At 41.3% G+C, this 24,664-nt stretch overlaps 4 protein-coding genes across 4 annotated transcripts; 2 read left to right on the top strand and 2 right to left on the bottom strand.

Annotated features, from left to right (window-relative positions):
- The first annotated feature begins 98 nt into the window (after positions 1-98).
- LOC108570924 (CWF19-like protein 1) lies at positions 99-1,823 on the top strand. The gene is made up of 3 exons (XM_017932861.1): positions 99-718; positions 807-1,461; positions 1,524-1,823. The coding sequence occupies exons 1-3, from the start codon at positions 105-107 to the stop codon at positions 1,821-1,823; spliced, it is 1,569 nt and encodes a 522-aa protein (XP_017788350.1). The 5' UTR covers positions 99-104.
- Positions 1,824-2,224: 401 nt separating this feature from the next.
- Positions 2,225-3,355, bottom strand: LOC108570902 (methylthioribulose-1-phosphate dehydratase). Its single transcript, XM_017932833.1, has 5 exons — positions 3,221-3,355; positions 3,051-3,145; positions 2,701-2,969; positions 2,416-2,617; positions 2,225-2,324 (listed from the first exon to the last, which is right to left on the bottom strand). The coding sequence occupies exons 1-5, from the start codon at positions 3,248-3,250 to the stop codon at positions 2,225-2,227; spliced, it is 696 nt and encodes a 231-aa protein (XP_017788322.1). The 5' UTR covers positions 3,251-3,355.
- A 186-nt stretch (positions 3,356-3,541) lies between these two features.
- LOC108570903 (COMM domain-containing protein 10) lies at positions 3,542-4,562 on the top strand. Its single transcript, XM_017932834.1, has 3 exons — positions 3,542-3,757; positions 3,917-4,280; positions 4,362-4,562. Exons 1-3 carry the CDS (start codon positions 3,729-3,731, stop codon positions 4,560-4,562), a joined length of 594 nt encoding a protein of 197 aa, XP_017788323.1. The 5' UTR covers positions 3,542-3,728.
- Positions 4,563-4,799: 237 nt separating this feature from the next.
- Positions 4,800-23,672, bottom strand: LOC108570889. The gene is made up of 10 exons (XM_017932819.1): positions 23,510-23,672; positions 12,119-12,430; positions 11,558-11,782; positions 11,117-11,425; positions 10,450-10,749; positions 10,049-10,354; positions 9,217-9,519; positions 5,485-5,629; positions 5,251-5,411; positions 4,800-5,137 (listed from the first exon to the last, which is right to left on the bottom strand). Exons 1-10 carry the CDS (start codon positions 23,577-23,579, stop codon positions 4,800-4,802), a joined length of 2,469 nt encoding a protein of 822 aa, XP_017788308.1. The 5' UTR covers positions 23,580-23,672.
- Between the last annotated feature and the right edge of the window lie 992 nt (positions 23,673-24,664).

The raw sequence follows: 24,664 nt of genomic DNA, 5'->3' as shown, positions 1-24,664 counted from the left end.
GAAAGTGAATTCGATCGTAAGATTTATTAGTCTTTAATATACGTTTTGCGTCATATTGATTGTGTATTCTTTTGTGTATTGAAATTGAGGTTATATTATTAAACATGAGCGAAAAACAAAAAGTATTAATTTGTGGAGATGTAGAAGGTCATTTTACATTTTTATTCAATAAAGTTGAAGCAATCAATAAAAAGAGTGGGCCGTTCGATTTTTTGCTATGCGCCGGAAATTTCTTTGGCAAAAATAATTGGGAACTGGAAGCGTATAAATTGGGTATGAAAAATATACCAGTTCCGACATACATTATTGGAGCGAATAGAGAAAATGACTTGGACAATTATCCGGACGTTGATGGATGCGAAATATGTCAAAATCTTACTTATCTTGGAAAACGCGGATTGTATACAGCTAGTTCTGGACTTAAGATAGCTTACATTAGTGGTACAGAGTGTAAATCTTCAGAATCAAAATCTACTTGTTTCACTGAAAACGATGTTATATCAATTAAACAAGCTTGCTTGAAAGGTCAACCTAGTTTTCGTGGAATTGATGTATTAATGACTTCTCCTTGGCCTGCTGCTATTACAAATTTAGATCCTAATAAACCAAATTTTAAATATGAAGGTTCTAAATTGATTGCATGGTTGGCCACACAAGTAAAACCTAGATATCATGTAGCAGCTTTGGAAGGAATTCATTATGAAAGACCTCCGTATAGGTAAGGAGAAAATTCTGTAGAATTAGGAGGTGTGTTTTTATGTTTGAACAAAAAGTTTCATTTATTTTCTCAATATTTTAATTGTTAGGAATCAAAGTTTACAAGATGGTAACATTGAAATTGCAACAAGATTTATAGCACTTGCACCTGTCATGAATACTCAAAAGAAAAAATGGTTATATGCATTGAATCTAACTCCTGTTGATAGGACACGTTTATCAGACTTAGTTATGAAAACTACAGATGAAACAGATACCCCATATCCTAGATCAATGTTATCAAATGAACCCTCAGCTAAAAAAGTAGAGCAAAAACATACACAGTTTTTTTATGACATGGAATCTCAAGACTGTAGCAAGAGGACTAAGTATTCACAGGGTTCTAACAAGAAACCCAGACCAGAATTTGATCAAGCGAAATGCTGGTTCTGTTTATCTAGTCCTGAAGTTTCTAAACATTTAGTAATATCAGTTGGAACAGAGATTTATGTTGCACTTGCAAGGGGTGGATTGGTTGAAAATCATTTCTTGATTTTACCAATAACACATCATCAGAGTCTTTCTATCCTACCAAAAGATGTGAAAGAAGAAATGGACCAGTATAAGAGTGCTATAACAAAATACTACGCTACTATGGATAAAGTACCTGTATTTTTCGAACGCAATTACAAAACATCTCATTGTCAGTTACAAGCTGTACCTATCCATAAAAATCAAGCACCAGCTCTAAAAGAAACATTCGAAGTAATTATCCTTATGATTGCTGCTATATTCTAAGAATAAATTAATAAGTGTTTTTGTTTCAGGAAATGGCTGAATGTAATAATTTTAAAATAAGTGAATTGCCACCACATGCAGATTTACAGCAAATTGCAAAACCGGGTGTTTTATATTTTTACGTAGAGTTACCGGGTAGAGAAAAATTGTATTACAGAATCAAGAAAGATTTTCCACTTCAATTTGGAAGAGAAGTATTAGCTTGTGACAGAATATTAGACATTAATGATCGATCCGATTGGAAAGATTGTCAATTGGACGAAGAAGAGGAAATTGAGTTAGCGAAACGAATTAGACGAGAATTCCAGCCATTTGATATAGATACTTGAAAATGTATAAAAATTCAACAAATCAATATTGTAACATATGTATATATATTTATACATGGATTTTTTTTAGTAAAATATACAGAAATATTAATTTATTAACTTATTAAAATAATGATTGAAGATGTTAACCCCCTAACTGTTTAGTACGCCTGAGACGCTCACAGCGATACGGGCCAACAATGTATTCCGTCTTTTAAAATACACGATCCACGTACTTATTAAAAGGTAATGAAAATCATAAAACACATGTGAAATATATCATAGCCAATTCTTTATAATGATTATTACTTACTTCGGTCATGTAATTATAAAAATATGCGGACACAAAAAAATATACAATTTTTGGACCATACTTTACTTATAATATATTGTTAAAAACGTTGATTCACTACTTTATTCCCTTAGTATCGTAATACGTAATCTTCTGGAATTGCAGCTGGGTCTAGTCCACTTAATTTCATTTGCAAAGCTATGTCAAATAAGTAATCGTAACATTCCGCCCTAAAAAAAAAAAAAAAAAATAATAAGGGTATTTAAGTAAACAAAAGGTGAAGCCTACATTTGATACATTATAATCAAAGTTTACACATACATAGTTTTTGCTTGCTGCCATGTATCACCCCAAACATAAATACCATGTCTTCTTACCAATACAGCACATGTTTCTGGATAATCAGTAATAGTTCTATCTAATTCCTCTTTTAAATCTTCTTCAAATGGAGTGTTTTCTATTATTGGTACTACTAGTTTTTCATCATAACGATATGCCCTTCCCAATTTTTGATTTTTTATGCCTACAGTGTACAATATAAGTATATTTGATAACTAAACAAGTAACAATTTTGCATTTTATGCTTATACTTATTTCATTTTATACCTTTTATCATTTCAAGATGAGTAACACGAAATTCTTTATCAGGCCAATGTAATGACACCATTACAGCAAACTTGGAATGAGTATGAATTACAGCACCTGCATTTCTTCTTGTATATGCACACATAAATAGTGGGGTACACTGTGATTTTTTCAATCTTTTCTCTTTTGGAGGAACTTCTAAGTCATTTCCACTAATATCTTGTACAAACATATCATCTGAAGTAATTCGTTCTTTTTGTACACCAGATGGGGCAATATAAATTTTGTCTCTACAAATGCAAGAAAATATTTTGTATTTTGTTATTTTATACGTTTTTGTATTAAACTTAAAATAAAAAACTATTGCTAACCCATGTTTAATAGATATCCCGCCACCAGTACCAGTAACCCATCCTAAATCGTAAAATTGTCGACATAATTCGGGAATTAAACTTCGTGGATGTTCCTATAAAACGAAGAAATATTATAATTATGTATTAATATATTCGTGCAGCATCAATAAATAGCTTTAACATTATACCTTATCGTATCTGTAATCCTGCGAAGACATTATTAGCAGTGTAGAAGAACTTTGAACGGAATCAACGACGCTTTCTACCCGACCACAAAACGGTTATCAATTTTAATTCAGTGATCACGGTTACAACACAGTATGTACACGTGCATTAATGTACGTGTAATAAATTTTCGACAGATCATAAATTATCGTTAATAGAAATAAAATAAGCCCGTATACTACTGGATTTTACTACCTGCGGCATATATTTCTATAAATTATGTTCATAAATATGGTAGAAATTTGATTGTTGTAAATTTGTCAAGTGCGCAATTTTAATGTTGACACGCCCAACTAAACGAATGTGTAATTCATGACATGAGGTCTGATATCGAGTTACTTGGAGTTTTTCAACAATTCTGTGTTGTTTAACCAGACTGTTGCTAGGGATAAAATGTTAAATCATGTTAACTAATCTTTACAATTTTTTATTCTAAAATTAGTCGTGTAACCTATAAATGTGTCAAGTATCATGGCTTCTTGGATCACAGCAACACCGCGGTAGTATTTAAATTTTAGAATTTCTTCAAAGTAATTAATTGTATTTAGTACTGCTTCTTTACAAGGTGTTTAAAGTTCGAAATTTGTTACGAATTATGTATTCCTATTGTATTATCTTATATTTTATGTTCTAACTAATGCTGACATTAATTGTTGCAGGTTTGAGCAAGGTCTTAAAATAGCAAATCAAGTAGACAGCAGTAAATTTCGTTTGCTAATAAATCGTATTTGTCAAACACTTCAGTCTAATGTTAATACAAAAATATTCAGCGAAGAGGAGGAAGAGAAACTGTTAGTTTCCTTGGATTTAAATAAAGATGATTTAGCTTGTCTTTTAGATGCAATAATATTGATTTACAAACAAGCTGCAAGCAACATTATAAAACCACACTTAATGGAAAGTACCTTAAAGGATACTTTCAATGCAGATGATGACAAAGTTCAAATATTTTTAAATGCATGGATCACATATGGTAAAGGCATAATTGATCATTTTAGACAGATGTCTATATTCCCTATTCAGGTATGTTTCAAGGATAAACTGTCAATATGCTCAATATATAAATGTTTTTTTTTTAATATCAAAAAGTATTTGTTATTTCAGCTGAAAAAGATTGACTGGTGTTTAAATATACAAGCTGCATCTTCCACAATTAAAAAAGATGTGCGTCCAATGGCATTACTGCAATTAAATTTGACAGGGGAAGAGGAATCTAAGTTGACAGTTGAATTTAATAAAAAAGAACTGGTAGATCTGTATCAAAATCTAGAGAAAATACAGTCACAATTAGATGCTCTTAAATAATAGCTGCTAATACTTAGAATCACTGTAAACAAATTTTGTATCATATAAAATATATTTTCTGACTTTCTCTATTTACCAGTGTGTTTTATTTATTATTACATTTATTTCTGGCATATCTAAATTAAGAAATCATACATGTATCAAAAGTACTGTACATACATTTCTCTTGATAAAAATATATTTGTATCGGAGGGTAATTTTTATTCGCATTACATCTAAAACGAAAGTAAGGTTTCTTCATATTCGAATATTTTCATACACTTTCGACGATTTCCGAACTTTTTCAACGCGTTCGTATAAGTGCGGACTTCTGTTAGGAAGAACACTATTAATATTCGTTGCATTTTGATTATCTTGCTCACAAGCATGTACATCTACTTTCAATGGATTTTCGGTATACCGTTCGCTGTTCAGCTGTGAGTTCTGCTTCGTTCCCGATGCAGGAACTGTTTCTAACACTCGTGACGACTTCCTGACAAACAAACGTGTCTTACAAACAACCAAAACAACTATAATAATCATCAGGAATAAAGTTACAGCTGTTAAAGCACCAACAATCCATCCTAGTCTCTCATCTACAATGTTAAATTAAAAGAAAAAATCACTGAAATAGTTAGTAAAAAAATTCTATTCAAAGATATACTCACATGAAATTACGCTAAAATTCGACAAATTCAATAATACCTACCACCTAGTCTATTTAACAAAACCACAGATGCGCTTCCCAGCTCTTCATCAGCGTATTCTCTAGGAATTGTAAATTTGCACAACCATTGCCCTAGATCCGAATTATCAGGTTTAAATTCCAAAGTACATATTCCTGTACTATAATCCATATTTATATTGTGCCTAAAAATTCATACAAAATAACGAAAGTAGTTCTTATCAGTTTCGTCAATTTTTCAGAAAGAAAACAAATTACCTTCTCGTTCCACTCGTATTCTGATAAATATGAAGTTTCGGCGTATGGATCCAATGGCATTGCACTTTCGATTGCACGGTCTCTACTTTGCACGAAAGAGTGACCGTTTGATGGGGCGAAGCCCACAGTGCCACAGTCACTGGCTCTAAAAATCATCAATCTCTTTTTAATCAACCCTTCGAATTCGACCAATCTGTTCCATCATTTCTATCCCAATCACCGAAAGCGTTGATGCCTCCTCTTCCATAGTACAGAGAGTCTTCCGGAAACGAACGTGTATAGATCGACGCGTGTAACATTGAACGCTCGGATTGTGCACAAGCAATTTTCGCGTGGCATTTGTTTTCTGTTAGAATACAACAGTGAGATGTGTGTGGATGTGTCGAAGGTGTGTAACATGTTTATCGTACATAAATTGTGTTATTTAAAACGATCCTGACGATTTTTCTAGATAGGTAAAAGAACGTTCACATCGTTTCAAGTGATTTCTCAATGGTCGCGAATAATGGGTGTATTCGGTGTATCTGTTAGTAGTCGAAGATAATGGGAATGATAAAGGCAAGGTGTGGACGTTTTCGTATTACCATTTATTTAAAGAAATCGTTTACAATGCCGGAGAGACTGACGCTGAAACGTGCACGGAAACGTACGTACGATCCACCGTTCGCAACCCCGGTGCAGATTCTCGAATTGCTCGCTTTGGAAACTTAACAGTAACTCAATGGCACACGAAGGTATTAATTAGCTTCGAACGAAAGCGTTCTACGTTTGATTATTGCACGCGATACGTGATCGTGTTACCTCAGGTGAGACCGGGCACACGTCGAACTGTAACGTTGCAATTAGAATCGACCCACCCATAATATATTCGATATTATTTACGGGTATCACTTTTTCTGCCTTCGGTAATTACAGTAACTCGTAGTGATTATTCACTTTTCTTTTTTTTTTTTTTTTTGTAGCGATTGGGTCGGTCGTGTTCTGACGTGCAACGACAACGCTATATCAATCCGAAACGACGAATGTGAGGATCTCAAACGGGACGCTTAATAGTAAGAATTGTCTACTTACAAGTTACTTTTAGCATGTAGCTGAATATAAATGAGTAATAATAGTAAAGTGCGATATCGTAGTATTCGAATAACAGAAGAAAAAAAAAAAAAAATAAAATAACGAGAGGCCTGCTTTCTTCCTGCATCTTGGACGTTTTTTTTTCTTTTTTTTTCCATAGTGTCGTCGGTACGTTGACTTCTCGTTTAGCAATATACGGGACCAGGCCAACCGATTCGTTAGCAGTTCCGTGACGAGTCTAATCGTTATTAGCACACTGGAGTCTCTTAAACGACCTACTTCGGCTTAACAAATAAATATTCCTTAGTCTTAAACGTTAAAAGTTTCTACGTGTAGTCTTGATATTTTCTTTTTTTGTTGTTGTTGTTTCTTTTTAAATAATATTACTAGCTAAGCGCGTCTCAGGTTCGATCGTGTCGCGTCGGTGAAAACGCGAACGAAAGAACGGCTTTTATTCCCTGGTTACTTGCACAGCAGGGCAATTAGGCGATTAATTGTTCTGCTGTTCGTCGACACGCCCTCGAGCTAACGTACAAGCGTGGCGTTGCTTTGAAAAAAAAAAAAAAAAAAAAAAGAACATTCGAGCACGATCCGACACACCGAGAGAAAACGAAAAATTTCCTCGGTCGTGCCCGATCGAAGGATGGACGGTTCGCGAGATATACGATCGCCGAGGATCGACGCGAAGTTTCGACGGCGAGAGGTTTTTTTTTTTCCAAAGCTCGAGCACTTTCCCTGTCGCTAGCGACTTTCGACAATAAATAATACGTGAGGAATGACAATAAAATGCATGCCAGAGTGCTCGCGAAAAAGGCTTACACATACAAATACAGGTTTCGCGTACCTACTAACGCGGCTACTAACTATGCTAAATGCGAAATCATTTGAGCGTAGACCTGCCGTTGAGCATATAAATAAGAAAGGGTGAATGACATTGAGTGATAGATGTTATTTAACGAGAATGTGCGCTCCTTAAGCGTGCCATCGACGGAGGGGAGAGAGAAAAGAGGAAGAAAAGAAAAGAAAAGAAAAAGAGAGATAATTACGCTCGAGATAGAGTTTAGTGAGCGCGCAGAAACATGTACCGCATAACATATTTAGTGCTCGGAGAAATAATATAGAGAAGGTAATCGCGTGGATGAAATAATTGTTATCGATGAAACCGTCTAGCTGGACATGTTATTTAGCCTCGTTTCTTCCTTTTTTCCTTTTGTTTTTAATGATACATGCGCCTCGTAAGAAAACCGGACGGCATTATTAATCGCTCATTAATTGCCGGGCAACGGGGGACAGCCTCGAGGCATAAAACGATCTAATAAATCTTCGTGAAAATTTATCGTAAGGAATTGTCAGGGAAATAATGTGACCAAACAGTGATAAATTAAGGGGATCTAATGTTAATCGATGCAAACGTGACCGAATGGCAAATAGACGGCAACAGTATGGCTGGGTATAACCAGCAAGGAATCTTCTTCTCTTTTTTCCCTTCGGACGTAACAACGTAATCCTCGCGACGAAACAAAGAAGAAGAGATACAAACACGGAGGTTTCGTTTCAAAAGAGAAACGTTTTCTTCTCCTTTTTCCGCGTGTCTACCTGTTCCACGATGTGTATTCCTGTATCGATGACTAATATTCTGAAGTCATGAAAGAAGAGATGGACGTCGATATGAAATTTTTTTTAAACGTCAAGCAGATTCCATCACCACACCGCCGATGCCTTCACCCACAAACAGTCTTCGGAGAACCATTAGACGCGATCGATTGGATCCTCTTTGAAGATCGACGATCGATCTCGATTTTTTCCTAGAAATTCCCCTTCGTCGTATCTTCAATTGTACATCATAAGGCTTGCGATACGTAACGACAGAGCGATCGATTTTTCTCGACGACACTTTGCAAGCGTGTTACAGTCACTGTGTGTCTATTTATCCATCGGTGTCCAGTGACATTCTTTCAAACGATATCGATCACAAATGCTAAACTGTTTGTTACACGATACATTCATGTACACGTTGCGCAGGATGAGTCACTTAACGTCCGAGTGTATCCGTGTTTGTTTTGCAAAACACGAATGTCGAGAGAAAAAATATAGCATCGGATAGAATGGTTTTTCCCTGTTGATCTTAGTTTCAATTTCGAGTTTAACAAATCCAACCGGCTGAACGAAACAAGAGGAATCGCGTATTTAAAGATACGAATCGGTGTACTGTTACGGCGATCGTTAAGTATTACGGTTTCGTAAGAGATGAATGTCTTGGAATTCTCTCCGCGAAGCACGCTGTTATTCTCCGTTTAAACAACAACAAATTGTACACTCGATCTTTCTGAATCCATACAGCGCCACATTTTCAAAGATACCAAGTTCTTCTTTGATTTTTCAAAAATTCGAATAGCTACGCGTTACACCGCCGATACTCTTCAAGTTCAAGACGATAAGACTCATCCTGCACGCTGCTGTTATATACATAACACACGCTTAAGCTATACATTGTCCAGGATCTATGGTCGATCGACGACCACGTCTCGATGAGTTTGCTTGCGAACATCGCGAGGCGGACACGCGTCGACCACAGATCCGATGATCGAAACGACGACGACTTTCTCTACACCCTCACCCGTGGAAGGAATGTCGCGAATCCGTCTCAAGATTCAATGATACCTGGTTCCAAGAGGCTCAGCTTGGCAGGTGGCGCGTCTGTGTAGTTCTGTCTACCGCGCATCCTGGCTCCGCAGGTCCACAATCCTTCCTGTTCCGCTAGAGCATGGGACAACCTCACGCTGCAATCCCTGGCCTCGCTTCCGTTCGCCGGAAATTGCTTCACCACCACGGTGGTGTTCGAGTTCACAGGCGTTAAGGACCATCGACACTGTTCCACGGACGACGAGGTCACGCAATGCAGGAGGACGGTACCGCCTGCTGAGATTTGAATGTCCTGCGACAGCTCGGAGAACTTCACCTCGTCTGCAAGTGAGGAAGAACGGTTCACGATCGGTCGGAGAGGAATTAAGGACGGTGGAATTACGAGGAAAGTTATTTCTAGTGAAATTAAGAAAATTCACCGAGAGAAGTTTGTACGGCTTGAGAACGTACATCTGACGATAAAAAAATTATAAAAATGTCCTCCAAGGTCATCTTCAAGGTCGTGCCAAGGTCACCGACATAAACTGGTTTATAATTTTCCTCTCGAAGGCCATTTCGCAGGCCGTCGAACCTGTTTCAACGTCAGGTGTTAATAAACCTTCGAGATGAATTTTGGAGGACCTTCGTTTATCTACGAACTATCTACATTTTTTTCACCCGATAGAAATATAAGTTACACAGAGTTTACTAGTCACGACTAATTGTCAGTTACGTTGACAGTTGTACAACCTGATAGACTCGCCCTTTTACGGTGCAATCACCGGTTGTTCGACGACACCCTGTGTAGTTAGATCGTGAAACTGACAGGCAGTGGAGGTAAGGACATGGAGGAATACAAAAGGTTGCATACCTTGCTCGAACACGGTGAGTTTCGCGTACGACGAGGTCAACATCGTGTTCAGGGAGCTGATAGACACCTGGCAGGCCCACTGACCCTGTTTTTCGGTGTACACACGCGGCAATGTGAGCGAACAGTCTCTACCAAGGTCGCCGTTGCTCGGGAATTCCTGAACGACGATCTCTGGCTCGTTTCCGTGAAGTGGTTTCCAGGTCCACGTACACTTCTCCACGCGGCTGCTCGTTACGCATTTCAACGTGGCCTCCGTACCAATCGGTACGGAAGTGTCCGTTGGCATTTCAACGAAGCTGACTTTGGCTGGAACAACAACGTTTCGGATAAATCGACATGCGAAAAGAATACTTCTTCGATTTGCTATGCTGTTTGTCAGTTTTTCTCGGAGAGGTTTGTACCTGTGGGAAGAAGGCTGACAGTGGCTGCAGGTGCCTCGTGGAGAATTCCTTCAGGTGACAATCGAACACCACACGTCCACAGTCCCTCCTCTTCGTACAGGATATTCTTGAACCTCACCGAACAATCGTGATCGGTATCTTTGTTCGGGTTGAACTTCTTCACCAACAGAGGTTCTTGAGTCGCGTTCGACGATCTCCACGACCACTCGCACTGAACCACTGGCTTGTTCACCAGACACCTGAGGAGCACTGACTCACCTGAGGCTACTTGGATTCCTCTTGACAATTGCACAAACTCGACTGTAACGTAAGAAATATAGAAAGTGTACTTCAAAGTGCTCTTTGAGTACTCTGACAAAGATTTTAGTGTCTATTACAGACGCGATGATCGAATAAGTTCTCCAACACGTTCGCTACCAGCGTCACATATGTGTGACGCACAAATTCCCGTGATAGAACGCACAGTTTGAGTTTTTAAGAAACATCAGCTGTGTACAAGTGCAGGCATCTATCGTATCATGTAAGACTGAAAAAACTATAGATATTAAGAGGGTAAGTGAAAATAATTCCAAGGATAGTGGGGCGATACTTGAACAGAGCCGTGGTAGTGAACGTGTCAACGAAATAACTCGGTGGTGAAAGGTTAAAATTCGAAAAATTTTCTCACCTTCCGAAATCAGAAATCGTATAGGATTGGACTGCGTGAACGAGGAATTTGGATCGATTCTGGCCCCGCAGGTCCAGTATCCTTCTTGCTCCGGTAACACGTTCTTGAACTTGATACTGCAATCGGTGCTGTCGTTTCCAAATGCTGGAAATCGTTTCACCTCGAGGTTCCACGGTTGCGATTGGTTCAGCTGCCTCCAGGACCATTGGCACTCACGGACAGGTGATTTCATCTGGCACATTATTTGCGCCGAGGATCCTGCCGGTACCTCGACCACGTTATCAAGTTTCGCGAACACGACCGTGGGACCTGTAGATATTCGTAAACGTTCACACTTTTCCCCTCTTCTTCTCTTCGCTTTTTAATCGTCAACAGATGAAGAAATTGGAGGTTGAATTAGAAGGACAGATGAGAGAGAGAGAGATAATCAACATTCCATACCCTGGTGCTCATTAACGATGCTCAACTTAGCAGGTTCCGTGCTGGTGAAAGGATCATTCGTGGAAGTTCTCGCGGCGCAGCTCCAGTATCCGGTCTGCTCGTGCTTCGTACTCGAGAATCTTACGGAACAGTCGTTGCTATTGTTCCCAAAGGCAGGAAATTGTCGTACCGGCAACGGATTGGTAGTCGGCGTGGTTGTCGTCTGAATCACCGAGACCGTGGTGGCTATAAATTACACGAGAACTCCGATAAATACGTGACACACGAATACCGTGGAAAACAACAGACCTTGACATATCGCAAACATCGTCCTCTCGTCATTATCGAAACAAATAAACGATCCTACTAAAAGTAGGTTTAAAATGTCGTACTACTTTTCTCACGTCCTTTCAAAAATTCTTACATCCTTAAAAACGCACAGCGGTTCGAAATATTCTATCAAGGATCGACGTATTCGACAATTACAAAGATTCAGTTGAAGTTTTTCACGAGGAGAAATTTCATTTTACACGGTCCGTTGATTATTCATAAAAGTGGATAAAAGTGGTACTGATAACTAACTGGTGGCTGGGCTTTCACTGATATCAGGAAGTGGCAGGTGAACCGGTGGTAAAGGCTGCCAGGACCATTGGCACTCGGCCACAGGACTAGCGGTTCTGCATGCCAGAAGCACAGACGAGCCGAGTTCCGTTTCCGTGTGCTCTGGAACGTCCACGAATATCACTGGACTCGGTGGTGCTTTGGTACCAGGCAAAATGTCATCCATCGAGTGGCCCTGAATCTCAGGCTCGACGGTGATCGTTGGTATAATCGTTGTTGCGTTGATCGTTTTGATCGTGGTAACGCCATCGGGCTCGTCTGGCACAGGTACACCTGCGAAATTGACAATGCAGCATTGTTAAACCTGGAATTTCCTAAATGTACGTGACTTTTCGAAAATGTGATAGGAGGATCGTAGAAAAGGAAAGTAGCGTTGTTATAAATGGCTCGTTTGAAGGAGAGTTGCTTCATCTGTTGCTAAACGCGTTTGAAAATTCCACGACTATTTTGGATTCTACGCCAGGTATCTATAATGCGATCACGTTCCTCCAAATTGCCAACTGGCCTCACATATTCAAGTTCCTCGAGATATCGCTGGATGGAAGAGTTTGTCGGATTTGAAACGCGGCGACAACGAGGCCACCTCGAATGCCTCCTCCGACGTGCCATTTCGAAGGGTTTTTCATTCGGAAGGGAACTTGGAATCACACTTTCTAACGAATCGTTCTTTGAAATTTTATTCCTCATCTTAGCTTAGCCTCACCTCGACTGGCTTCTCTAACGTTCCTTTTCAAAGGACTTTTCATTCGAAAGGAAATTTCAGATCACACTTTCCTACCTAATTTTTTAAACATCAACGAATAATTTTCCAAAATTGTATTATTCATTTCTGGACAATATTTGTTCCGTCAGCCTTACGATTTCCGTTTCACTCTCGCGAGAAGATCGAGATCTTAGCGAACAGTCGTTCGATCCACGGTCCGCCAAGTTTTCGCGAGTTTGCAGAAACGGAAATCGAGCAGGCTCCGTCAGGCGACGAGCCACACCGTGATCCGAAGGAACTCACTTGAACATATATGTAGGACACATCGGGCAGGAAGCTACGGCAGTCACGTAGACAATCGCCTTGCGTCGCGCGTCTGTCACCATGTGCAAATAGAACCAGGGACGGATCGATAATAAAATATTTGTGAAAAGGGGAACCACGGAGAATTAGCGTTGTAAAACTCACCTCGATGCAACGTGAACGGAATACCAAATCGTCACGTTCTATAATCACCTCTCACACCATTTCATAGACAACCTGCTCATTTCGGTAATTCCTATTTTTTCCGTTTCGCTTTTACCTTCACTTTCTTTTCTCTCTCTCGAGAAGCGAAAATTTCACCTCGATCAATCTTCATCGAATCATCGCGATATCGCACAATTTCTTTCTAATTAAAGCGTCAAAGAAATACACATCGGCCGTGAAAAAGAAACAGAATTCAGAGGATTCGCGAGAGAGAGAGGAAAGAAAAAACTTAGAAGAAGAATCACGAAACAACGTTTCACAGGTGGTATCGTTAATTGTATCGAAAGTCGGTCGTTTTTGTTTCGTCGAACGATCACGGTCAAATTTCACTGAATGAAAGAGCGTGTTCGTGTGCACCGTTCCACGACTTTCTACGTGGCCAGCACGGTATGTAATACGCGTCGACGCCGAACTTGGTCCTTGGTATTGTCTCGTTACGTTCGCCATGCGGCAGAGAGCCGCTCGTCCTCAAGACGAGCAAAAGGTGGTCGCTGACACTGGAAGGTCGTTTCCACTTTACATTGACATACTCATCGGCTCCGCGGTTTTACGACAATACGTGTCGCACCCGGCTACATACCGGTAGCCGGCAATATAATTTCACTGCATCTGCGGTGTATAAACTCTAGAATTTATAGTCGAACATCGTTCTAGACTGCTCGTGAAATCGCCTTTGCTTCTTATGGCAAATGATGATGATGATGATGATGATGATGATGATGATGATGATGATGATGATGATGATTCAAATGGCTCCGGCTGGTTACGTCACATCTTGTGCTCTTTGTAATGGCTATTGTTGTGCCGAGCTGTGTATCTCTCTCTCTCTTGGAGATTTTACGAAAATAAATGTTGCTCGAGGAAAAGTCGTTGCGTCGAAAAACTCAGCGAGTTATCAATTGAAAGGTAAATTGCATATTTTATGGAAGGTTTTATATATTTACTATCGTTTGAAACGTGAGCCAGGCATGGGTAATTGAATTTCGCAGGACGTAAAAAGAAGCGGCGTGTTTAGAGTGTAATAAATCGGAGTATCCCGAGATTTTTTCTTGCAAAAAACTTTCTCCATGAATAACTGTGATTTCCATACAATGGATTATTATGGTTGTACATCGTTTCCTCATTCCTTCCTTCCTTCGTTCCACGGATACAACGTCCTTTTTTCTCTTTTTCCCGGCCTTTTTAAAACGAACGGTTCGAAACTGCGCGACACGAGCAAGACAAGAGTATCCTTCGTCGTTTGACTTTGCGGCAGTGAACCGTGAGAATTATTGCATAAGGTGGTATCGTGTGTGCAGGTGTTACCATATGATATATTAATAAACCGTACGTAGTACGCACTGGCCAAACTCTTTCGTTCGTTCAATTCGCGATTCTTTCGGAAAGAAACGAAGATTCTCGATGTGCGAATGAATACCGAGAATAGAGAGAACGAAAGATCGAACGCGATCGTACAGCATCTGTGATGCGACAGCTCGTTCAGCCAGTCCAAGGACATCCTTTACTTTCTTCGATACTTTCTTACTTTCTTCACAAGCGTCCTTGATACTTCGCCACGTAACTTTTCGATCGTTGCCCGCTGCGATTCATCGATGCTCCTCCGTTAATTTTACGATATTTTCTTTCGTTGTCGCGAGTGGTTTAACGGTGAATTGGCCGCAGGTGAATTCAAAGATCGGTATTTCGAGTATTCGAGCTGGGCCAGCGACGTCCCGGATGTATCTTCGTAGGCTTAGCCGTGACTAATTCCACAACAATGGAATCCCATCGTGAGATTATCGACCGTAAGACAAGGCCAGTCGTTTCTCGTGGCGAGGAGCGGTTGTGAGATGTAGAGACGAAGAGTTGACGAGAAAGAGCGAGAGAGAGAGAGAGAGAAAAACCGAGAGGATTCGGATGATGATGATGATGATGATGATGATGATGATGATGATGATGATGATGATGATGATGATGATGATGATGATGATGATGATGATGATGATGATGATGATGATGATGATGATGATGATGATGATGATGATGATGATGATGATGATGATGATGATGATGATGATGATGATGATGATGATGATGATGATGATGATGATGATGATGATGATGATGATGATGATGATGATGATGATGATGATGATGATGATGATGATGATGATGATGATGATGATGATGATGATGATGATGATGATGATGATGATGATGATGATGATGATGATGATGATGATGATGATGATGATGATGATGATGATGATGATGATGATGATGATGATGATGATGATGATGATGATGATGATGATTCAAATGGCTCCGGCTGGTTACGTCACATCTTGTGCTCTTTGTAATGGCTATTGTTGTGCCGAGCTGTGTATCTCTCTCTCTCTCTCTTGGAGATTTTACGAAAATAAATGTTGCTCGAGGAAAAGTCGTTGCGTCGAAAAACTCAGCGAGTTATCAATTGAAAGGTAAATTGCATATTTTATGGAAGGTTTTATATATTTACTATCGTTTGAAACGTGAGCCAGGCATGGGTAATTGAATTTCGCAGGACGTAAAAAGAAGCGGCGTGTTTAGAGTGTAATAAATCGGAGTATCCCGAGATTTTTTCTTGCAAAAAACTTTCTCCATGAATAACTGTGATTTCCATACAATGGATTATTATGGTTGTACATCGTTTCCTCATTCCTTCCTTCCTTCGTTCCACGGATACAACGTCCTTTTTTCTCTTTTTCCCGGCCTTTTTAAAACGAACGGTTCGAAACTGCGCGACACGAGCAAGACAAGAGTATCCTTCGTCGTTTGACTTTGCGGCAGTGAACCGTGAGAATTATTGCATAAGGTGGTATCGTGTGTGCAGGTGTTACCATATGATATATTAATAAACCGTACGTAGTACGCACTGGCCAAACTCTTTCGTTCGTTCAATTCGCGATTCTTTCGGAAAGAAACGAAGATTCTCGATGTGCGAATGAATACCGAGAATAGAGAGAACGAAAGATCGAACGCGATCGTACAGCATCTGTGATGCGACAGCTCGTTCAGCCAGTCCAAGGACATCCTTTACTTTCTTCGATACTTTCTTACTTTCTTCACAAGCGTCCTTGATACTTCGCCACGTAACTTTTCGATCGTTGCCCGCTGCGATTCATCGATGCTCCTCCGTTAATTTTACGATATTTTCTTTCGTTGTCGCGAGTGGTTTAACGGTGAATTGGCCGCAGGTGAATTCAAAGATCGGTATTTCGAGTATTCGAGCTGGGCCAGCGACGTCCCGGATGTATCTTCGTAGGCTTAGCCGTGACTAATTCCACAACAATGGAATCCCATCGTGAGATTATCGACCGTAAGACAAGGCCAGTCGTTTCTCGTGGCGAGGAGCGGTTGTGAGACGAAGAGTTGACGAGAAAGAGCGAGAGAGAGAGAGAGAAAAACCGAGAGGATTCGAGCGCGTCGAAGAGGATTTCGTTCCGTAATTAAGAACGAGCTGATAGACGCGAAACTACGGTCGTTAACCCGCCATCGATGTCTCCGGGAGGACAATTAGAGAGACCGGCCGATTTCTTTTCCCACGTAGACTCGTTGTGAAACTCAAAATGCGTCCGCTGGGCGTTGCCTTCTTCTCGCGAGCTTTTCAACGTAGAAACCGTGAGAAATTCTTCCTCCTTTGCGGAATTTTCAAATTCCTGTCGCAGGAGAGAATAGCCAAGGCAACGACGGGAAAGACGATGACTCAGGGAAACTGAATTTTGGAAAGTGTTGACGGAAGACAGGAAATATTTGTGCGTATATTCACAGCACATTGTGTAACTTCACATCTAACAATGTTCTCGAAGGAATACATACTTCTCTAGAAGAAAAAATATAAAAAAGGAAACAAAGGTTCGACTCGAGAGTATATTTAGTTAGTATTTTTCGCCAATATGTACCCACTTATCTCGCGAAACGAGGAAACGCGTGTTTGCGCCTGTTCTCCTCTTCGAGGAACGCCGTAGCAATTTATTTCTGATAAACGTCGAGGAGGAGGAACAGTTAAATCGATCGTTCAACGCGGCACGCTTCAGGTGACCCACATAACTGTTTCTCGCGTGAAATCAGCCTCTAATCATTCTCCGTCGCGAGAAGGGAACGCGTCCTCCGATCGGTCTCGTTCAATTCCATTCCCAGGCTGGTCCTCTCGCGCTTTTAAGCATCGCTCGCTGGTGGTCACTGCCGCCGATCGATACTTATCGATTTATGTCACATCTGCGGCTCGCAAAAATCGCATCGTGTGCCACGGTTTCCCTCGTTACCGAGTGAAGTCACTCGCGCTCGTAACTATTCCCGTGCGCATAAATCACACCGGTGGAATCGAAAGGGACGCGAACGCGTTGCACGCGATCAGCGAAATATATAATTGACGCATGGGTTCGTGTGAATCGCGAAACCAAGTCACCGTGCGTTCTTTTTCCAGGCGTTCGCGACGTGTCTTATCTGCACGCGTAATTCAACGCACGAGATGCAACGACTTATCGACAGAGAGGAGAGAGAGAAAAGGAAAAGTGCATTCTAAAGGATCGTACGAGATTACTTTATGCATCTCCTTTTAGCTCGTTAATGAGCAACGGTGACGTCAGCCTCATTTTCGATGGAAATTTTTCCATTAACGACACGACGTTCAAGTTGAGGAAGAAATTGCCACGGTCAGATTTCCCGGAATGGTTTCAATCGCGTCCCCAAATCGGCTCCAACAGGATCGACCATGGAGAAAGTGTCCCGGGTACCGTGTAAGATAAGGAGATATTATTATTCCCAGAGAAATATATTTGACAGTTCGACGAGTTAATACGACTGAGAAAAAAAAAAGGAGAAGAAAGAAGTACGTTCGGTTGGCTGGTTCGTTCGAATTCTCATGGGCTTCCTTGTGTTCTCCGGAGCTGAACGTTAATGCGGTAGGGATCTCGATTAACCGGCTTAATCGGCGCCGAGGCAGACCGGTTAAATCGAGACCCGAGGAGATTAAATTACTTTAATCCACTTTATGCACGCCTCCTTACCAACGTGTACATATCGTTTATTCGTTGTGCTCGGGTTGTACTTAAAGGTACTTCACGAAGGTAGGAGACAACGTTATATTAAATATTACATCTTCATTTTGTTTGAAAATGAAAGAAGAACGAGTCGAGTAATTCCGTTGAATTTCGTTGATAAATCACGTCGAACGATCGTCGATCGAAGTGAAATCTTGTCCAGCCGGCGAACACATTTTTCAACTGCGCACTTTATCTCCGAGTCGATTGTGTATTTTATTGTTCACATCGCGCAACAGAGCTCCACGAGGAATATTACAAAACCAGCTCTGCGAACGCACAAGCCTACGTGTTCGAGCAATCGGTCGATGTTCCAGTATATGGCGAGAACGATCGACGTTCATTTTTGCCGCGTACGAGATCGAAGCGTCGTCCTTGGCCAGGATTAACCCCGGAAATCCGTTCGATCGCGTTTCCGTTTCTCCGCGAGCCAAGCTGTCGATCGTAATAGCGTTTGAAAGGAAAAATATCGATCACCTGGCGATCTTTGTGTGACGAAGGACGGAAGTGAAAATTGGAGAAAAAATACGAGCTGGTTGGTAAGGCTGCTGATTTCCTGAAGTTACCGACGCAAAGGACGAGACAGAGAGAAGAGGGAGAGGCAAGAGAATTCCGTAAACGACGTGGCGTGCACGCCTGGCGCGAGAATTCTCGCGATGGTGTCAAGGATACGCAGGAACGCGCATCCTTCGCTCACAGGACTCATTGCGGGCGGTGTAGACTGGGAGGGTCCGGCATTTTTCGACGATCGCGTGCGCGATGCAGTCTGCATTCCGTGAGAATCAAGCTTCCCGAGGAATGTTATTATCGAGATATTATGAAAACGTTATTAATTTCATCTAATTTCAATAAACGCAAATTCTCGCCGGTATTCGTAGTATTTCATTCGTCGATTAAAGATCGTAGTGTAAGTACACTAATTTCGAATCATTCTAATCATTTTGTCTTGGTGTTAACTTGTTAACTTACCGTTGGAGAATCTACGTGTAATCTTTGAATTAAAAAAAAAAAGATTTTCATTCTCTCCTGAAAAATCCAACTTGGAATACAGATCGTTCACTCTGTCATCTAATATGAAACGTTTAAGAAAGCAAGCAAGACCGAGAAATCCAGGGAAGAACGATTCTAAATAGACGGGAATTACGTAAAATCCGTGGAAGGAAGGCTGTTTAGTTTGGACGACGCGGAGCGAAGCGAGCGTGTCGATGGAACGCATAAAATTGAGCGGCGTGGATCGTAACGCAGGATCTGTACGATAGTTCCCATGCGGGTTCCTACCCTTCCCCACGTGTTTGCATTCCAGAGCGATGTTTCACTAAATGCACGCATTGCATCGAGTTTAACCACCCTCCGCAGGAGAACCAGTTTCTTTCGGGCTCACCGCTCCCCTGGCCGTGCCTCGGATGCTTTACGAGAAGGCGTCGAAAAACGATCGACAAAAAAATCCCATCACCGCCGAAACCTCGGCTCTATCAACGTCTCAGGATCGATATTACGATCGGTAATTGACGTTCCTGCACGCCGTACTCTTCGCCGTTATTGATAATCTTCGGCGTACCCTCGCCTCGGCTACACTCTTACCATCGATACTCTTTCTTTTGCTCTTTTACACCTTTTCTCAACAGCGTTTTTTCTTTCTTTCGTTTCTTCAAGAGCGTGACATTGATGGGAATTGATTTCATCGTTGCGTCAATGTCTGGACATTTGCACGCGATATTCTTGCGTGTAATAGAGGATACAACCTCTTTTCTTTCTCTCGCCGGTTCGTTGACAATTTCGAAGCGACCGATTATGTAGAGAGTATTCCCGACGAGTAAACGAACCGACCTGCTCTTTCTTCGGTGATTCACGGTGCATGGTCCAAGATCGTCTCGACTTCTTTACGCTCGATCGCTTCGATTTGCATCGTTCTCAGAGGCGAACCGTATTCGAGATGCAAACGTCTTCACGGCAAACTTGGTAACTGTGTTACCGCAAACCTTAGTCCCACTTACTTCCATTCTCTCGTTTTTTCAATCGTTCTTCGAGAATCTGTCATACTTCTCGCTTAACGTTCTAATCGTTAACCCTTTTTGTGTGAACTGTCTGATCTACTTGCGATCTATCGCATATTACAGCATCTAATAAACAATTTCTTGCTGCTAGTAGATGTAATGTAACAAAGTTCGATGTCTCGTATACGATATGAATGAATATTTATTAGGTCATCCCGTAAGTTCGTGCCGAAAGCGAAAAATATTTCAATGAAAATCTATAGCGACCTAATGCTCGTACCAAAATAAAAAAAAGGAATAGGATAAAGTAGTGGAGTTAGGAGACGCTTACGCTTTTTCACCAAATTTCAAGGTTCGTTGGAAACAGTAATCTAAATTCGAAAATTCGACACGAATCTATGGAATCATTGCTCCAAACTGTTCTGCGGGGTGAACTATGACGCATCATCTATCAAAATCAGATGTAATCACGCATTTACTCGAACGAAGCACATTTCTTTCACTCCGACGTTTCATTCATCCTCAGTACCATTTCCAAACCTCTCTTCCCAAAAGCAACTATACCCTCCAAAAGACCGTGACAGTGGGGAAACATTTTTCAGGCTTTAGCAACGAACTAAAATCCTCATTCCTATGCAGAGCGTCCTCCTCCTCGAGCCTCGGGAATCCTCTCTCCGGTGAAACTTAACGAGGAGGACCTGGACACAGCCAATTACATTTCTAATTCCGTCGAAATCGTCCGGAGTGCAACGACTAAGAAGAGTGGAGGCGATACCGAGCGATAGCCAGGCGTCTCGCTCTGATTACGCGCGCTCGAGATCACCGAGCGGTTTCGTCTCTCTGTTCTACAGCGCGAACTATCGTCCAGCGGCGTTTATTATTCGAACGAGACGGCCACGAGCGTGGAGTGTGATCGTCGCATTGTGTGTACGAAAGTGAATCGAACCCGATTAACACAGATTTTTCACGCGGTCAGACGGCACCGCGTGTGTCAAGAGAAACGGGGATCCCGAAACGATAGAATCGCCTTGAGAGTGTTCGTTTCACTGCCAAGGTGCTGGTAAAGAAACCGTTTCCACGCGATTTCGTGGATGTCGTGTATAGGAATTTCGGTAATTTAGCTTTCGCGTGAGAGTGCACGCGTTTAGGGGAATCTACGGTATGTGGAAGATCTTTGGATCGATTGTCTGTCGATAATTTTGAAAGGTGTTATTCGGTATGAATGCATCGTGTGCATTGAGACGAAACAAGAACGTGAGTTAATTGGGTCTTTCGTTTCAGGGAGGGAGAGAATTTGGGTAATTTAGCTTTCGCGCGAGAGTGCGTTTAGGGAAGTCGATTGTGTGTGGAAGATTTTTAAGATTGTGCTTATGCATTTTGTGTGTTGAGATTTAATAGGTGGGAGAAAAGTGTAAGTCAATTGGCTCTTCCGTTCCAAGAGGGAGAAACGTTTAGGTAATTTAGCATTCGCGTGACGGATTGCAAGTCGATAATTTTGAAGATTACTCTTCGTTATGAATGCGTCTTGTGTATTAAGATTTAATAGATGAAATAAAAATGTAAGTCAATTGGCGCTTTCGTTCCAGGAGGCAAAATAATTTGGGTAACTTAGTTTTCGCGTGCGAATGCATTTAGGGGAATTTTAGACGGATTGCAAGTCGATAATTGTAAAAGTTCTTCTTTGGAGCGGAATAAAAATATAAGTCAGTTCTGTCGAATGAAGTTCGATGGTTGGACCAATAATGCGACACAACGTGTCAGTGACAGCAAGAACCAATGCCCTCGTACTAGTCATTTCGAATGCAACATTTGCGACGGCGTTTAAAGGCTACGCGGCCCTTGTCGAGGTTAAGGCCTTCCAAGTCGTTAAATTGACGGCTCGCGGCATATTAATTCAGCCATGTCAATCAGTCGACACTGTAACACTATGCGTAATTCCGATTCGATCGATGGCTCGCTGTCAATGTCCTAACAGTTGCTCCAATCGAATCTTACACCTTACGGATAATATATTCAGCTATTTCGAGCTGCGCACACGTATTCAGGAAGAGAATTCGAAATCGTACAACGTGAAAAATCTTATTGTTTTCCTTCCTTTTAATCTATAGATAAATTAAACATTTCTGTGATTTGTCGGAATTGACGTCAAAGTCGAAGAGTCACGTCGATACGTCGCAAATCTTTCTACGTTTAATTGGCAATGTGAATTGGAAGTTACATTCGTAGACCGGCTTTATCCGTTGTAATTTTATTGTTCCTCGATAAACGACGCGCCAGGTAATTCCACGTTCTCCTTCCGTCCATATTTCCCGATAGCTAATTGACGCGCAAATTTCGATTCGCCGGCGTGTTAAGCCAACGATGAACACGCTCGAAACTATTTTATCGCGTACACACATCGACGTTACGTGGCCTGTTTTCAAAATTGTCATCGTGAAAAGTAACACGGTTATTATTTATGGAGCAATTAATTGTCGACGTGCGACGATAAAGTTTCAATGCTTCGTTAATCTTTAAGTCCGATAAAGTGTGATTCACCTGTTTGCCCACCATTCGATGAACAATTCTTTTTTTAAATAACAATTCGTTCTTTCGAATTTTTAATCGCAATTTCTTTGAAAAATTCGAGCACAATAAATTCCCTTGGAGAATTTTCAAAATTTGACGTTTACACTTTCGACCAAAAATGACCGAACTTCTTCCAGAATTAAACGACCATTTTTAAAAAAATGAAAACGTTCGTTCGCATTTTTATTTACGACTCCTTTCAAAATTCCATCTCAACGAATTACTCTGCAAAATTTCAAGAACTTTACTAAAAAATTATCCAACTTATTCTTTTTGAAACGAAACGAATTCTACTTTTCCAGAAATCTACTGCTCATTCACATTTTCAATCGCGATCTCTTTGAAAATTCCTTGGAAAAACTTCACAAGAAGAGTTTCACCGAGAGAACTGATTCTCCTCGGAGCAAAACGAACCGCCGTACGCCCGAATTATTACAACAGCAGGTGTCGACAGTGACGCACGAAACAAACCCAGAAGGAAATGACAAAACGTACTCACCGTTGCACACGACAAGTAGACACAGCAGGACGAGCCGGACGGTCATTTTGGAGAACGTAGAGGGCGTCATCTCCGGTCCCGCATTTATCACAGTGTATCCTTGAAAGAGGATCGAAGCCCCGTGTTCCGAAGGAGCGATCAAGCGCTTCGTTACGCACGTGTACTGTCGTCGAAGCGTATGGTCGCGTGCGATTTGTACCCGCACGACGATGACGCATGTAAAACCCCCTCCGTGTCACCGTTTTACGAGCGTGTAAACGTTTTGCCGCTCCTCCGGTGTACGAACTTCTTCTCCACTTCAACCCTATTACCGTCTTCTTCTCTTCACAGTTCGAATTTTCCTTCGATTCTCGACACTGTCTCTAATTTTCACGTAGCAAACAAGTTCAGATCTTCTTCTCGCCAGTTTCTCTCTCTAGATCGAAAGAAGGAAGGAGAATCGAATTAACGTCGAGGATGCGTAGCGTCGATAACCGGAAGGACGATCGGGTCCGTTGGCGAAAAGTACTTGACCTTCTTGGAATTGCGTGGAAGGGAAGTGCGGCGAGAGGGCGCGGGAGAAACCGGTGTGACGCAAAGTGGCCAGGAAATTTTTATCGGGCTACCTGGCCTGCGCGAGGCTGCCTCGATAATTTATGACGTAGTTCCGTTATAGCAAACGTCACGTTGATCCGTACGAGCAACCTCCAGCTGGGCCCCCCCCCCTCCCGAGATAACCGGTGATTTATCGTCCCTACCGATTCGTGAACGGAAATGAACGCGACACGGCCGATACTCGGCGCGGATCTTTTTTATCCTTTTTTCAACGGGGACCGTAAACCAGCCCAGCTGGAGTAACAATGGCGCAACCGAAGCAGCTCGAGATTTTCTGTTTGCTCGTTAACGAACCGTTTCTCTCCACGTGAAAATCGCTAGAAATCCTTAATTGCAAAATTGTAGCTCCGCTGGACGAGTATTGTTTCAAAGTGGCACCGCACGTGAAGGTTTCGAGAAAGTGTACGGTAACTGCTGGAGGATCGCTTTTACTTCAAACGTTTGCAGCGAGCGTGAATTAGATTCGAGTGGAGTGTAATAACGGAAGAAATTTCCGGATTTTACGCGGAATTTCATTGGTTGGAAAACTGCGTACAAAGAAAAATGCAGGATAATTGCAAC

This window comes from Habropoda laboriosa, unplaced genomic scaffold (genome assembly GCF_001263275.1).
Source record: "Habropoda laboriosa isolate 0110345459 unplaced genomic scaffold, ASM126327v1 scaffold90, whole genome shotgun sequence".
Classification (NCBI taxonomy): Eukaryota; Metazoa; Arthropoda; class Insecta; order Hymenoptera; family Apidae; genus Habropoda; species Habropoda laboriosa.
Note: the sequence above shows the minus strand (reverse complement) of the source record. Positions and strands in the feature narration are given on the sequence as shown.